A 17,396-nucleotide genomic window follows, 5' to 3' on the forward strand; every position below is an offset into this window, starting at 1 on the left:
ACCACACAGAAAAATATCTGCAAGAATTCACTTCTTCAAGAGATAGATAACAAAAGAGGGGAGTAGAAAGTAGAGGATAAAATAGAGGAAAAAAGCAGGAATTAGAATGAATACTTCAGTTAATTTTTTGAATCACAAAGTGATATCAATCATGATAGATTTAACCCCAAATTATTTGATAAACGAGATGTTTTTCCATTCCACATTGTACGAATGGCTAAAACAGCATTATTCCTAAGAAGTTATTCAATGGTACAGTTACAGAAGGAAACTAGGACACTCGGTAGAGCGCATTTCTCTGTCACGTAATGCCTGATCCACGAGAACATATCAGACCCATTGCATGTTTGAAATATCATGCTACACAGTACGGTATCGTTTTTGGTCTGATCTCCCAATGGGAAAGAATCACTTTGAAAAATTAAATAATTGTCGTATCCAGATACAGATTCAGATCGTCACCAAAATCGAACATTTCTTCTTTGTCACACACCCAATGAGCACACCAAGTTTCGTCCGAATCAGTCCACAACTTTTTGAGATATCGGGCTGTATATCATTTTTGGCCCTATCTCTCGAAGGTGTAGAATCACTTAAAAGATTGTAGTAGTCGGATCCGGATCTTCACGAAAATCTAAACAGTTCGTCCTTGTCACACACCGAACCTGGTCACAAAATTTCATCCGGATCCGTCCCCAACTTTTTGATATATCCTGCACACAGACACATAAACACGAAGAAGACGTTGTGCAGAACATGAGACTTGCATAATCCATAAAACAAATTTGACCTCAGAAATAATTGGTGGTTGAATTCAATGACCAGATCTGCAACTCCTCTTCAAATTTCAAGTCAATCAGATGAAAATTGACAATTTTAGAAATTTAGCCTATGTTGACCTTTTGGCTTACGTGGACCTCCAAAATAATTGGTGGTTGAATTCAGTGAACTGAGATGAAAATCCTCTTCAAATTTAAAGTCAATCGGATGAAAATTGAGGATTTTAGAAATCTCACCTCAGTTGTTGACCTTTGGCCTATGTTGACTTATTGGCCAATATTGACCTCAACAATAATAGGTGGTTGAATACAGCGATCTGATGTGCAAATGCTCTTAAAATTTCAAGTAAATCGGATTAAAATTGAGGATTTTTAAAATCTGGCCTATGTTGACCTTTTTGTCGATGTTGACCTCAAGAATAATTGGCTAGTTGAGGTCCATGACCTAAAATATAAATCCTCTTCAAATTTCAAGTCAATCGGATGAAAATTGAGGATTTTAGAAATCTCACCTAAGTTGTTGACCATTGGCCTATGCTGACATTTTGGCTGAGGTTGACCTCAAGAATAATTGGTGGTTGAATTCAGTAAGCTGATATGAAAATCCTTCTCAAATTTCGAGTGAATCGGATGAAAATTGAGGATTTTAGAAATCTCACCTAAGTTGTTGACCTTTGACCTATGTTGACCTTTGGGCTGAGGTTGACCTCAAGAATAATTAGTGGTTGAATTCAGTAAGCTGATGTGAAAATCCTTTTCAAATTTCAAGTCAATTGGATGAAAATTGAGGATTTTAGAAATCTCACTGAAGTTGTTGACCGTTGGCCTATGTTGACCTTTTGGCTGAGGTTGACCTCAAGAATGATTGGTAGTTGAATTCATTAAGCTGATATGAAAATCCTTTACAAATTTCGAGTCAATCGGATGAAACTTGAGGATTTTAGAAATCTCACCTAAGTTGTTGACCGTTGGCCTATGCTGACATTTTGGCTGAGGTTGACCTCAAGAATAATTGGTGGTTGAATTCAGTAAGCTGATATGAAAATCCTTCTCAAACTTCGAGTCAATCGGATGAAAATTGAGGATTTTAGAAATCTCACCTAAGTTGTTGACCTTTGACCTATGTTAACCTTTGGGCTGAGGTTGACCTCAAGAATAATTGGTGGTTGAATTCAGTAAGCTGATATGAAAATCCTTTTCAAATTTCAAGTCAATTGGATGAAAATTGAGGATTTTAGAAATCTCACCGAAGTTGTTGACCGTTGGCCTATGTTGACCTTTTGGCTGAGGTTGACCTCAAGAATGATTGGTAGTTGAATTCAGTAAGCTGATATGAAAATCCTTTACAAATTTCGAGTCAATCGGATGAAAATTGAGGATTTTAGAAATCTCACATAAGTTGTTGACCTTTGGCCTCTGTTGACCTATTGACCTCAAAACAATCAGCTTCTAGCTTATGACAAACTTTATCATGTGGTGAAACTTTAGTGAAGATCCGTTTAACATTGTGCCCTGTAGGCGATTAACAGACAGACAGACAAATAGACAGAACAAGCCGGTAGGCGGCGATGGGTCGCCGAGCATGGAAACTATAAGATATAGAGCAAAATGGATGTCATATAGCGGATAGGGAATCACCTTAAGAGTATGCATTTCAAATCTCATCCAGTTCCATCTACTGATAACTACTCGGTATACATTTGAATGAAAAGTACCGAAAATGCGGTTTGAAATCGGAAATCCCCAAAGTTCGAGGGGGTGCTGTGGGTGAACAAAGATCTAAATCGAAAATCTGGCTCGATTGTTTGTGCACAATGTATTCAGACGATTAGTGTGAATTTTCATGACCATCCGACCATAACCCTAGGAGGAGTAGCATTTGGCGGGAAGGCACCTCCAGCTCTCGCATCTTATCGATTTTTGCACTAATTGACCTTTGACCCCTGACCTAAGCGAAATCGGTCAATATGTCCTGAGGCAAAGTTGTAGTACTCATTGAGTACCATGAACCTGCAAAGTTTCATTCGTATCGATGCACTCACCTGGTCGCTAGGGGGCCGTCAATTTTCGCCAATTTTCACGCATAACCCTAAATGTAGGGGGCGCTGCGGGTAAAGTATTCAATATATCACAAAAAACCGGGATGTATTTGATAGAGCATCACCTGTAGATCATTCGTGCCAAATTTCATAACCCTACGTGGGATAATGGCTTTCGGAATTGATTTCTAGTGAACGGTACCGATTTTGAAGGTTTTTCGGTTGTTGCTAGGGAACCAAAGCGTCCCTAGCAACCATCACAATTTCCAAAGCACGAGGTCATAAGATGTACCTACCACCCGAGTTTGGTCAAAATCCGCCCACGTTTACTACCAATTATGCTGATGACAAACGAACAAACATCCAAACAAACAGACAGAATTACTGACAATAAGGGTCACCTATTTCGGCGACCCAATAACATAATCGACTGAACAATATACAGTGCTTGTAAAATCTTCGATTTTGCAAGTAACAAACAGACAGACAGGGGTGAAAGCATAACCTCCTTCACCTTCGCCTGAGGACGTAATATTTCGGACTGTGAGAGCAACCACACACAGCACTGAACTTGTGAAGAGATTCAGACAATTAATTCGACGTTTACTAATACAGCACTGAACTAGTTAAGAGATTAAAACAACAAGTCAGACATTTATTAACACAGCAATGAACTTATCAATAAATTAAAACAACTGGTCAGACATTTACTAATACAGCACTAAACTTAACAGTGGATTAAAACAACCAGTCAGACGTTTATTAATACAGCACTGAACTTGTCAAGAGATTGAAACAATTAGTTAGACGTTTATTAACACAACAATAATGAGGAGGCGAAGATTGGGACCATACTCTGTGCAGAGCGTTGTTGCTGCCTAAGCAGTCTGCTTGGCTATTGGGTATAATCCTGGACGGGTCGCCACTCCGACACAGGATACCAGCATGTTGGCACTCATTTTGCCGACCTCAGAAGAATGACAGGCAGAATCAACCCCACCTGGTATTAATTCAACAACCACATGGGATTTGAGCTCAGGGTTCGAGGTAGGCCATGAGCCAGATCCAGTCATTTTTGGCCACTGGTACCATGCGAGAGGAATAATGCTCATCATAAGTTTTGGCAGGGTATGCATCTCGCCAGTCAGAAACTATCTGATAGCATTGCATTGCTGGTAGCCTTTTGTGTATTATTAGCCGTTTCGTAACCTCATTTTGTAAAAGGAAGTAACCACAATTGTAAAAGGAAGTGTTCAATACCAAAATGTGTGTGTTTGTCAAACGGACTGAAATACACTGATATGTGCAGACTGCCAGACTGTGAGAACCAGGCATCTATCTTTGAGTCAGACGATGGGGAAAGTTTAGATGAGGATATTGAAGAACTGGATAATGATTCTGATTTTTAAGTTCATCTTGAACATTTTATATCACTTACAATCAGTGCATATGATCAGAGATGTCTTAGAAACTATAAAGGACCCATCTTTGGTTCATAAGACAATATGTTTATCAGCAACACATTGGGCCTAGGTAATGGCCTTGTTCGTGTAGAACACCACATTTGTGTTTCTATTCTGTAATTTTATGTCCAACAACAGAAGATTGTGTTTCATTTTCACCTTTGACTCATTCATCAGATTGCACATGATAAACCATCTTGCTACTGTCTTGGTTTATATTGTGTAATACGGGTGCTTGATATCTTCATATGTGCATTATTGAGTATTTATATCCCTGAAATCGTCTTTTTTGAGAAATTACAGGGAAAAAAACATTAATCTTGTTCATGAACATGCTATCATTTACCTTTGTTTGATTTTTGGAAAGTATCCTTCGATAACAACAGGGAAAATATCATGACATTGACCAAACAACATAAATCCATCAAAATTAGGTATTTTTTCATTCGGGGGTGGGGTGGGGGTGGGTAACATTGTCTGCTCTACTGATCTTAATATACAACTATTCAACATACAAAAAAGAAATCTAGATTTTTGGATTCTTAATAAATTTGATAAACACCCATGAAATTATATTGTTCCATTTTCACCTTTGACTCATTCATCAGATTGCACATGATAAACCATCTTGCTACTGTCTTGGTTTATATTGTGTAATACGGGTGCTTGATATCTTCATATGTGCATTATTGAGTATTTATATCCCTGAAATCGTCTTTTTTGAGAAATTACAGGGAAAAAAACATTAATCTTGTTCATGAACATGCTATCATTTACCTTTGTTTGATTCTTGGAAAGTATCCTTCGATAACAACAGGGAAAATATCATGACATTGACCAAACAACATAAATCCATCAAAATTAGGTATTTTTCATTCGGGGTGGGGTGGGGGTGGGTAACATTGTCTGCTCTACTGATCTTAATATACAACTATTCAACATACAAAAAAGAAATCTAGATTTTTGGATTCTTAATAAATTTGATAAACACCCATGAAATTATATTGTTCCAGAACTTTTATTTACTTTCCACAGTAAATGATAGACAAATACTTTTCCAAAGGCGGTATGATTTATCACACAGGAACTAGACACTGATATATAAGTGTCACCAATGACATACCTTTCAACCTTGGCATGTTGAGCAATTTTTGTTGAGAAGCAAATGATCCTAGCAAAAGGTAAGAAATTTCAATGTTAATGTTTGACTGATAAAAAAAAAATGTTGTGAAGTTGAAGTAGGATGTCTTACCTTGTACTGGCCATTTGGCACAAAGGCTTATTTAAGGGTAGGCATATAAACTGGGTGATAGTCCTATGGAGTCACAGAAGTCCTTTGCTGAAGTGCCATGGCTGGTGAGAGAGGTACCAACACCCAGCAAAGTTTCACGGTGACAATTGAAATCGCCACATATGAGGAAGAGAGAGTTGGGATGAATGGTTGAAAGTTGGTCCATGTTGTCTGAGAGAGAGAGATCGATGTAGATGGAGTCGTCACTGTTAGGAGGACGGCACACGGTACAACACACAGATGAACAAAACGTGGGAATGGAGGGGAAATCACAGTTAGAGGTACTCCGGGGTTTGGAGGTGAAAGAGCAGGACTGACTCTGCTGCCAGGGCATGGTTCAGGCCTATAAAATCAGAGGAGCCAACAACCGGGGAGAGACATGAAGGAGTCGAGGATGTCCTGTGGGAGGAAGGCCAAACAGATTCAACAGAATCTTGCATATCAATCAGGCATTGCACCTGCAAAACGATGTTGCAATGAACAACACATTTCATGGATAACGGTTTGGATGTTCTGGGCATGATAAAAGTCCAACCATTGTTATTATTATTGTTATTATTATTATTATTAAGTTATGTAAATTGTTCATCTTAATGCAAAACAAGTAACATGTTCTCAAATCAGTTTGGATTGAATGTACAAAAACCATTGCATTTTCTTGCCGAAAGAAAACCAGATTTATATTCAAACAAACATCCATGAAAGTCCCTTTGGGGCGAAATTGGCAGAAACGTTCCACTTTTGGACTTTAATGAAGATTTATTTTTAAAGAATGCTCACCCATAATTGTTACTTCAATTCCAATTTGTAACATGGACATTATTACCAACTGAACCAGGAATGGCACAACTTATTCTTCAAGAAGTGTGGGGCCCTGTGGCTGCACAGTCCATGCCACTCACCTGCATGGACGAGGCCACTTCACTGCTTGCTTCTGGTGCTGCACTGCTGCTGCTTCGAGCCAAGGAGCACACACAGAGGGTCGTGCGCTTAGCCGGACCCGTATGTGCACTCGCTGTGAGCCCGAATCACCGTTACGCAGCTGCGCTGCATGCTGTCACGACTCGACCAAAAAGGTCAGATGAATGTAGGAATGGTAACCCATCTGTTCATTTCCTCCTCCATCTTAGAAGTGCGAGATGATGGGGTAGGAAGCCAGCCCTTATAGAGGAATGCCTCATTTACTCATCTTCCTTTTTCCTTTGTCTCTCCTCTCAGAACTACAATCTCCATCTATGATATCACAGTCGTCACTCCACAGAAGCACCGCTCCCTCGACCTTCAACATCCCCAGCCTGTCTCAGACCAAAGGACCCCCTACATTGCCTGCCTCACCTTCTCAGCAGACTCTCGCTTCCTGGCCAGTCTGTGGGAGGTTTCAAGTGACAATGGGGATTTGGGAACACGTTCCGGTCTCCTTACGCTGTGGCTGTGGGAGAAGCAAAGAAAGCTGGCCACTGCAACCATTGGAATTATTGGTTCAGCCTTAGGGTACCAGGTATCTTTCAGAATGTTTTTTTCAATTAGTCATCTGGTTACTACTTACAAACAGCCCTAGCCAGCCGTTCTCATCACCAAAGTGGACGATCCATTTGTCAATTTTGATGAGGGCATCATCTACACTAATAAATGTCATTGTGTGCGTGCGTGCGTACGTGTATGTGTCTCCTCCATAACTCCAAAACCATGAAACAGCCTGAAACTTTGCAAGCACATTAAGGGAAGTCCAAGGGAGTGCTTGAGTAAAAATTGGGAGTTTGGGTGAATTAAAATACCCCTTTTGAAGATAGTTAACGGCCTTATTTAATTATATCCTTTATCAGGCGCTCAGCCACCTTGCTCTCGATGGGGTCTTAAGGTGCATCCTCGGTTACCTCGCTGGGGTTTAATTCGCCATTTTGTTCGGCCTGCTCTACAATGTCTTGATTTGGAACAGGCCGCAATGATTTCTTAACGATAGAGTTTTTTTTTCACTTTTCTCACTCTTATTTTCGAATGCCTGTTCATCATCCCTATGAATCGCTGGATACGTTGCAATGCTTAACAACACGCGGCGATGCCAGCGTTTGTGGCTTTATTTCATTTCTGCATGCGATCAGCGTGAGAATCTCTTAAACTAAGCCAATTACAGAATTTGAGCTCCAGATTTGAACTTAGCAGCAGTTCTGACTCCTTAAAAAAAGTTCATTTGTCGAATTCGGACATTGCATGGGTGTTTCCGGGTACATGGGTTTATGCGACCGATTGGAAATTGGTAATCGCTTGTCAAACCGCTTGGTTGTTAGTTTCAAAATCACCACTTGTAAGACCCGTCGCTTCACAGATGGAAATACCAATCTTTGCGTAATTGCGAAAAAAAAACAACAATAAAAATTAACTTGTACCCTTTAAAAATGGTGCGCATAAATAATTGAAATATTAGCTGCTTTTTCAAATCCTTTTCTCACCTGTGTAGCAAGCAGAGTGAACTGCTTTGTGATGCTTTGAAAAGGCAGTGTAAAATCACCATTTCCTGAATGTAATCGATTTGAGAAACGGGATTGAATGAGACTTGCATTATTATAAGCGAAGAAGAAGATGAAGAAGGAAGAGATTTTCCACCCGGTTTTATGTAGAACACGGCGGTTAAAAAGAAAACGTTGCTGTTTGGACACGTTTTATCGCCCTAGTAATGCCCTGGTCCACTGCCTACCCTCCCCTCATGCTTCTTTCCCTTGGCCTTATTATGCTGCCTTCTCTCCCCCTCCCCTCACATATACATGTGTATATATATATATATATATATATATATATATATATATATATATATATATATATATATATATATATATATATATATATATACATACATGTACATATATTGTTGTGGACCCAACGTCGCGGTGAGATCATGAGGGATGGGCTGCCTCGGGTTACTCACCAGACTAGCTGGAATCACAGGCTGTTGCACACAGATAACTTCATGAAGCGGCGGGTTGCGAATAATCGACCGCAAACACCAATAACTCAACTACGTGACTTAGGGTTGTGGTGGAAAAGAATTCAATTTCTACAAGTTGGATCAGCATACAACAGAGAGTCTTTCATTTGGTATATATGGAGGAAGAACATTCAATGATTCACTGAAACATTCAAATTGACTTCACTGAAACAGAAGCCCGAAGCAATTCCTCTTATTCACAATTTGACATTCCAAAGAATAGGAGGGTGAGACATTTGGCAACTCAACTATGACATGAGCTGATAAGAATGAGGCAAACAAACTCAAAACTGCAATACGTGTCCACTTTGGGTGGGAGGGAGAGAATGACACAATCATGGCAAAAGTTGCAGTGTTATCAACCAGGTCACCCTGTTTGTATACAGCAAGCAAGACCTTTTTTCATAGTAAGATATTTCTTTTCTCAATATGCAGGTCAAAAGACCCTTGGGAAAAGGGAAACATTACTGATAGCCAATTTGACTCTCGTATAAAAATTAAATTTATAAATGCCAGCAACAATTCAACAAGTGACTATTATTGAAAATACATGAATATAATTATTTTCATTCCACATCCCCCCCTCCTTTTTTTCCTCCATCAAGAAAAATTTGAATAATTATATTACACATGATCACCATACCCAATTCCTAGAGGAGAAAAGATATCCATTACACAAGATCAATCAACAATGGCAGCGAGTGCTCATAGGAGAAGAATGCTGGACGACGACCATTTCAATAGTGTCCCAGCCAGGATAGTGAGTGTTTCCATTTAATTAATGGCCTGTTCATCAGCAGGTGTCACGAATCTAAAAGACATGCTACCTGAGGCCAGAAGATAAGTAGGTCAGAGTGTCGATAGAGCAGCCCCCTTCTGGAATCACAGTCTCGGCGCTCCTTGAGCTGCAGAGAAGGTAGATCTTGGCAGGTATGAGTTTGGGTTTCAGATGACACTGGGTTGAAGGAGATGAAAAGGACTCGAGATGTGACCCAGAGATCTATCCCCAGGAGAGTTTGCAGCCTCGTAGCAGCAGTTTGTGCAATCGGGTTTGATTCACCAAGCGAGCTATGCACTTTGGAGGCAGCTGCAATGGCTGCACAAGACCCACCCGCACCATTGAACACACGTTGCAGATGACTCGCCATATGGACCTTCAGGGCCTTCGTTGTGCATTGTGTGACCATGGCAAGTTCGCAATGTATCTGCAGAGCAGCAATTTGCGAGTGTGGTTGGGGTCGTTCCCCCAGGCAGGCACCATGCAACGGCGACGTTAAGTCTTTGCCTTGCCAGGGTTTGGCTTGTCCAACCTTCTCTTCAGTGGGTTTTTCTTTTTTCTCACCACATTGCTCATCTTATCTCCTCAGGAAGGGGGTAGTGTCATGATCACGTATTGAATGCCCAATCACCCAAATCTGGGTTCTCCCCATTGTCCAATCTTTCGGTGGAAGTTCTTCCAAAGCTTCAAAGACTAAATCATATACTGCATAGTTTAACTATATGTCTGGTGTTGGCTTAATGGTTAAGGTAGTGGGCTTGGGATCCTAGGGTCTGAGTTCAAATCCCGCTCAGCTGTTGAATTAACACCAGGTGGGGTTGACTCTGCCTGTCATCCTTCCGAGGTCGGCAAAATGAGTGCCAGCATGCTGGTATACTGTGTCGGAGTGGCGACCCGTCCAGGATTGTTCCCAATAGCCAAGGAGACTGCTTCGGCGGCACCAACGCTCTGCAGAGTATGGTCCTAATGGATGGATGGATAGTTTAACTGCTCTCAACACTCTGAAAACAAACAAAATCACGGTTAAGCATCTAACGTACATTATATGTGACATCAAAATTTTACCCTTTCCTTTCCTTTTTTTTCACACCTAAACGACATAATAAAATATATAGAAATCTCAGTTGTATGTACACTCAAAACAAATCATCTCATTTGCTATTTCTATGGAAAAAGAGCAGCAGTATTTATCAGGGTTTCAAACTTGCAATCAGCAATTCTTTTCACCATTCTCCAAAGATCCCTTCTCATCAAGAAATATGATCCATCAGCTAACTCAGCTCTTCGGTGCTGAGGAAGGATGGTCAAGTCAGTGTTAGAAATGCCTCAACTTACTTAAGTAAACATACAAGAAGTACCACTTCATCAAAAATCATGCTCCTGCCCAATTAATCAGGAAACAAATAAAATAGGTAATATTTTAATCAGCTTGTGGCATCATTGCATTATATTCATTAACATAATTCTTACACTTTGACCTCCCCCCTTTCTTAGTCTTCCAATCAGCGAAGCGATGGGTGGTATTTGCTTGTGGAAAATACATTAAACAAACTCTGCAGCACAAGTTTCACATCTCCTGAGGGCAATTGCAGATATAATTAATCTAATTTCTTTCTGCAGTCCGGCATCCTTTAAAAAAAAAAAACTGCCCTTTCAATATGTACTGAGTTCCACCATCAATAGCTGTGGAAACTGAGAGCTGTCATTTCATCGTTCCCTTTCCTCAGATTTCATTCAGTCCTCAAGACTACGGCCTGATGTGTGTATCGACCGTGGGAGGCTGTTCAGAACCGGAACCTCCGTTACTACTTCGCTACACTGAGGGTCACCTCAAATACTTGCCTCCGTCTCGTGGTCCCAAACTCCCTCCGGCTTTCTGCCATTGTTGGCTTCCAGATGGAAGGCTCTTGTGGGGTACAGACAATGCCCGTGTTGTGCTGTGGGATTTTGAAAATGAGGCACCATGGGAAATGTTATGGCTGGAGCAATCAGAAAAACAGATAAGCGAGGTGGTGTTAAGCACCGCAGGATGCAGCCTCCAATCCAAGAGGTGAGTCATGAGAAGTTTGTACTCGAGGATGGCCCTAATGTGATTAACAAGTTTTCATGTACACAAAACAACAAAACTATTCATCACAAATGAACAACATTCTTTGGACATTTGTCATTAAAAACTTGTTCAATGTGACCAACATGTTGCCTCTCCCTGATAAACCGTCCATTTTAATTTGAGAGCAGTAACACCATTGTCTGACAGAGTACACCAAACCGTAAAACACTGAACCATGTGGTAACATTTCATAAACGTGTGGATTTTCAAAACCCAAATCAAAACAGTGCGTTTTCCAACCCTCATGCATCCAGACGAAGCTTCATATGACTAGCAGATGTTGTGCAATACTTCAGGATGTTCATTGGAATGTGGCAGTCTCAACAGTATGGCCCTCGAGATTTCTGTGAATGATGCAATGTATAACGACGACTGGTCAAACTGTAAAAACGAGATCCTGCTCAACATGTTGTGAGGCACCATTCAACGACCTCAGTTGTTCAATAACACGATTCGACTTGTCTGCAGTAGTTTTAATTTCTCCACATTGTGGTCTATGATGCACTGCGTTGAAACACCCATTTCTGACAGCATGCAGAATTGCCTGACCCGTTCCTAGGTTGAGGCACGTCAATCTACCTGGCCAGCACACGTCAGCAAGCAGATGGGATGGTGTGCGTTTGCTGGTGTCCTTTTCTCGTGGTGCTGCCTGTGTCTTCGCTCCTCAAAGTGCCTGCATCGTTGAGAAGACTGACGATAAGAAATTCAGGCCCACACAGGTTTTCAAGGTAACTTGTGTGTGAATCAGAACCAGAACTCTACAACAGTGTGTCTAAGTTGGTAGAGTTAAGTAAGACAACATCCGTTTGCTTTTAGCAGTTGCGTCACAAGAAATAAATCCTGCCTTTGAGTTTTCCATGCCGTTTGACCCCGTGATCCCAGATTCCCTCTGATCCGTGCTCCGCTGATGAGGAATCGCATTCCGGACAGCGAATCGTGTCACTCGCATTCACACCATCCGAGGAGATGCTCGTCGCCATTACCGATCGTGGTCGTCTTTACGCAGCCTTCCTCATGCTGGGAAACACGAATGAGGTTTGCTGTCACTGAGCTCAAAATGTTTGGAGTGCATCACAATGTCCTATTTGAAATCACGTGATCGATTCGAAATCTTCATGTTCTCTCCTCCAGTGACAATAGTGTTCAAGCTGGTAAAACCTGCCCTGGTTCTCCAGGTGTGTCGTGTTCACCAATCCATAGAGGCCTCATTGGTAGAATATGAAGGACCTGAAGACTTCTGATAGAATACAAGTCAGGTCTCAAAGTTGCATGTGACAAACTCATTAATCTCTTCTAGTTTATGTGTTGTTTGGAGAAAAAAAAATAGGTCCATGGAAGAGCGATGTGACAGAGGATAAAAGTGTAACTAATTGTGGGCCACTAGGGTAACAGGTGGATGCAACAAGCAATGGAATGAACGAACAGCGTAACAGGATGGAGAGGAAGGAAAGAAACCTGCAAGGAAGAGGGTTGGAATGGGTATGGGGTATAAAATTATATTGATAAGGTAGTGCACCATATTTGTGAAGCCCTGGAGGGGATGGGGATAGAGGGATTGAATTGCCTCCGGAAGGCTGTTACACAAACGGGTCAAAAGAACAAAAGTGTGCGGGTGTGTAAAAATCCTGGATTTGGGAGTTTAACCAAGAGGGGGTTACTGGAAGAACTTGTACATCCTGTAGGAGTTGGAGAGTGTTGGGGACTGACAGAGCAGAGGGAGCTAGACTGGAGAAGAGGCAGCAAAACGGAGAGACTGTACCGACCTGTCTGCGATGTGAGAACAACAGACCTTGTACTTCTACCTTATCGTGGGAGATTCCAATCATGTTGAGAGCTTTAGATTCAACAAAATCCATCATAGCCAGATGACATGCTGTTCAAAGCACCATCCCAAAGAGGAAGGCAGTCCTCCATTCAGCGACAAGGAAGGCCTTGTAGACCGGGAGTCGTTCTGATTTACCTAAGACGTGGATCGATGGAGGGCACACAGTCTGTGAATGATTTTGGAGGATAGCTTTGCTATGTGATCGGCCCAACAAAAGTTATGGCTCATGGTGAGGCCTGCAAGTTCAACAGACTGGACCTCTTCTCGTGCGTGACCAAGGAAATAGAAAGGTGGGTTCGTTTGACGATCATTCGAGAGCGATAGGGTGAGATTGAGATTTTTCAAGATTGAAGCACCTGTTTCACTTATCACGCAAACATCTAATCAATTCCAGATCAGCAGAAAGACATGCAGCGGCTGTCTGCCGAGCAGTAAGACGGTGTACTGGACGACACAATTTGGAGTCAACTGAAAACAGGAATAGAGGGTTTTCCAAAGCAACGGAAAGGTCATTGACACAAATGAGGAACAAGATAATTGCTGTAGAAGTAAGTGTGATCACCAATAGGTTGAGCTTTGAAAATACAATGGAATATCAGTTTTCAAGAAGGTGAGTATCAGACTTCATTGGCAGACAGGTTAAGCAATGGATTTTTATCATCTGAAAGCGAATGGAGTATGTTAACTGCCATGAAAAGTTAAGTGTGGCAAATGTTCCCAACGATAGCCCTTCGTCAGAGGAGCCGAGCCCTCAACGTCAGCGAACCTCTCTTCCAACAGCAGTACTCTAATCAGCATTCAATTGATAAAATCCATGCTTTTTAAAATTATAAGAGGAATTCGAATAAGTACCAACATGATGATTAAGCATATTTAGGCCAACTTCTTCCTGCTGGATGCTGTTAACTTCACATTGTCTCTCAAATCAAATCATGTACTGCTGGAATATACAGCACTGGTGGATGTTTGGTGTCAGTGCTGTGTGCACAGTGTAAGTGAAATTTGTAAATGTTCACCACAGGTGGAAGAGAGCGAGTTTGAGGCATGGGGTCCTGCTTGGCATTGTAAACGCATTACCGGGCTGTCCGTCTGCTCTTATCGGCCTCTCCTTGCCACCTGCTCTGATGATGGAGCAATTTCTGTTTGGAACCTGCAAACAAGGTATCATGATGATTATCACAAGGTTAACTTTATCATATTCATTGTGGTTCAGGGCTGGCAGGGTGGTCTCGAGGGTTGCACACTCATCGTTCGAATCCCGACCCAGCGACAAACTGTCATCCCGGTGCTTCGTAGGCAGGGTGATTCATCAATGGGCGTGCCGACCCTTCCCTCGGATGGACACGTTACAATGGGCGACCCCTCTGGGGCATTACTTGGTGGACGTCCGACATCCCACGGTGTCCTTCATGAAGAGTAGACGAGCTATCGCCGGCACCCTGAAGAAATTCCAAATTCCTGCCTTAACTACTGCTGGGAATGCAATGGCAATTTTCCCAGCACAGTGAAGGTGTAGACTTTCAATGGAGTCACAATTTGCTTTTTGAAGACCAAGTGTCCTTACTCACATGTAATTTGAGAGTCACTGACCTAAACTATGATCTGAAAGCTATATGTCGAGAGTCCATGTTAAATGCTAAGCAAGATGATCGGTCTCCAGCATGCAGGAGGTCCACTGCAAGTGGCCTGGACCGGCTCTCAGCATCTCCCTCCACCCGTTTGGCTTCATGGTCCTTGTTGGCTTCCCACAGTGCCTTCGGCTCTTCTCAATTTTCCAGGCGGACCTTCGTACGGTGAACGAATTTTCTGTCCAGGCTTGTCACCAGGTATGTGGGCTTTGTGGAGACACGTTCACCACCAAAAAGGCCTTCAGATATACGGTTCCACAAGGTTGAGGTCCTTCACTAACTACTTGCTAATTCAAATGATATCTATTGTTGACCTGTTTGGATATATCGATGAAGGTTAATCGATCGTGATAGTCGGGTTCAACATTTAATTGACTGTTCTTAAACGATGAATCTGGTCCACAGAGTTCTTTACCGACTTACACAGGTATTAATCCTTTCCCCCAGGTGGCTTACAGTCATGGAGGACACCTCTTTGCCGCAGCCTCGGGCAATCTCATCCACCTGTTTTCTGCTGTGACGTTGAGAAATGTCTCAACTCTGAAAGGTCACATCAGTGAGGTATCGATAACGCCGTTTCCATTCTCCACCAACCTTTATTCCACCCCAAAATAATCATCCTAAAATATTCAGGTGTTCCCCCATTGTGATAACAGCAAAACACGAACTTCACTAGTGATTGTCAAACTGAATGCATACGGGATGGGTTGGGGGGATGGGGAGGGGGAGGGTGGTGGAGTGAAGGGAAGGGACGACTTCCTCACACACATCAGTGTTTACAATTCCCAGGTTCACGGCCTGGCTTGGTCTGTCGATGACCTGTGCTTGGTGACGTGCAGCGTAGAAGGACGAGTGTATGAGTGGCGAGTACATGGAGGCAAACGACATGCTGAATGCATCATCAAGGTGGATGGTTACGTTGGACTTGCACTGCCAGATTCGGATCGTTGTCCGGTTTACGCAACCACGGCCACAACTTTACGTGAGATCGCTGGGTCACAGGTATTCATTTCCTTTTGGGGTGGGTCTTGTTTGTGGGTATCACGTGTTCAGAGTGTTAAGCGTATTCCATGCTACCACCCTTTATATTGGGACTGATAACTATCCAAGGTCAGGTCAGGTATGTGAGCATGTACCAGAACAGCGCGTCGCTGCGTCCACTTTCCACTGGTACTCCAGGGGCCTCCGTCTGGCCATCCCCCAGGCAGATGCCAGGCCCATCCCCATCTCCTTGAGATGCCAGTTAACCTGCTGTAACCACGAGGCACGTGGTCGGCCCATTGGCCTCCTCCACTCATGAGACTCCCTCGCTGAGAGAATCAAGCACGACACTTATCAGGAGACTACAGTATTTACATCCTCAGCCAACATTGCCAAGAAATGAAATCACCATTCCACCAAGGACGTGTGTTTGCAGGTGGTGAAAGAGGTGTCATTGGAACCTCTCATGGCATCAGCGATAACTGTGGAACGCTTGGGTAGAGCCATTTACGTGGGGACAGCAGGAGGAGTGTTGAGAGTCACACGCCTTCCTCTGTCCACAAATCCAGAATGGTTTGACCTACCCGCTCACCAGACATCAATCACACAGGTGAGTAGCACATTACCTCAACATGCCAAGTTGGGTCAAACGGAGGACGTAAGTCTACGTTTGTAATATCGAGTCAAATTCCTCCTTCTATCTACTCCAAACTCCCCAGATGTGCGTGACCCCCGACAACAAGCGTCTAATTACGGGAGGATCTGATGGCTCACTTTTTGTGTGGAGTCTTACTGAACAAGAGGGGCAGGAGACCGTTGGGTTTTCAAGCATCCCACGAATTGACGAGGTGTTAACAAGCCGCTCTGAACTTGTAGAAAAGGTACACATGAGCGACACTTCTCAATAACTAGCAGAGTACCCTCCCTATGGGCGATCATGTTCCAAGCATGCAACACGTTCTTATGACGCATACCTTGACTTGGGCGGTGTATAGGTAACTCACAGCTCTGTGTAGGGGGAATAAAAAAAACAACCCATGAAGTTACGTGTATGAAGCAAAAAACATTCCTACAGCTTAAACTTCAAAACCCCTCACTGTCCAGGAAAACGTGGGGACAGGAATACTGTACTGTAAATGGTGGAGACTTGTAAAGGTCTGTGGAGACCCCATCTGGAGGTGGTGCTACATGAGACACATTTACGTCGAGAATTTGCGTCCCCCTCCCCCCCCCCAAGGCCACCGGCAAAGATAAAAACACCCCGATACATTAATTGGGGTCATGCTTGTCCGATGTAGCAAGTCTGGATGGAAAATCCTCTATTTCTCTTTGCCGATGACTCCACCCTCTGCCGTACCATCTGTCATCCCTCAGACCGGCAAGCAGCAGCTTCTTCGCTCACTGCAGATCTGGATAAAATCACAAACTGGTCCTACACGTGGAACATGTCTTTCAATCCAGACAAATCTCACACTCTCACTATGTCTCTTCGAAAGGACCGTTTACAAAACCCCCCATCCAC

General features: G+C 42.7%; 1 protein-coding gene across 2 annotated transcripts in view; it reads left to right on the plus strand.

The window, feature by feature from the left end:
- Window positions 1-17,396, plus strand: part of LOC147010340 (cilia- and flagella-associated protein 57-like) — a 66,764-nt gene that overhangs the window by 16,052 nt on the left and 33,316 nt on the right. For both annotated transcript variants that reach the window (XM_085858974.1, XM_085858975.1), the window contains exons 2-12: window positions 6,411-6,648; window positions 6,791-7,070; window positions 11,058-11,380; window positions 12,000-12,168; window positions 12,323-12,475; window positions 14,287-14,426; window positions 14,926-15,091; window positions 15,341-15,454; window positions 15,683-15,895; window positions 16,311-16,484; window positions 16,594-16,755. In XM_085858974.1, the coding sequence (XP_085715100.1) occupies window positions 6,411-6,648; window positions 6,791-7,070; window positions 11,058-11,380; window positions 12,000-12,168; window positions 12,323-12,475; window positions 14,287-14,426; window positions 14,926-15,091; window positions 15,341-15,454; window positions 15,683-15,895; window positions 16,311-16,484; window positions 16,594-16,755 (2,132 nt within the window). The remainder of the gene's footprint in view (window positions 1-6,410; window positions 6,649-6,790; window positions 7,071-11,057; window positions 11,381-11,999; window positions 12,169-12,322; window positions 12,476-14,286; window positions 14,427-14,925; window positions 15,092-15,340; window positions 15,455-15,682; window positions 15,896-16,310; window positions 16,485-16,593; window positions 16,756-17,396) is intronic.

Source organism: Eptatretus burgeri, chromosome 16 (assembly GCF_056783735.1).
Source record: "Eptatretus burgeri isolate ZD-2024b chromosome 16, Ebu_testis_v1, whole genome shotgun sequence".
NCBI classification, from domain to species: domain Eukaryota; kingdom Metazoa; phylum Chordata; class Myxini; order Myxiniformes; family Myxinidae; genus Eptatretus; species Eptatretus burgeri.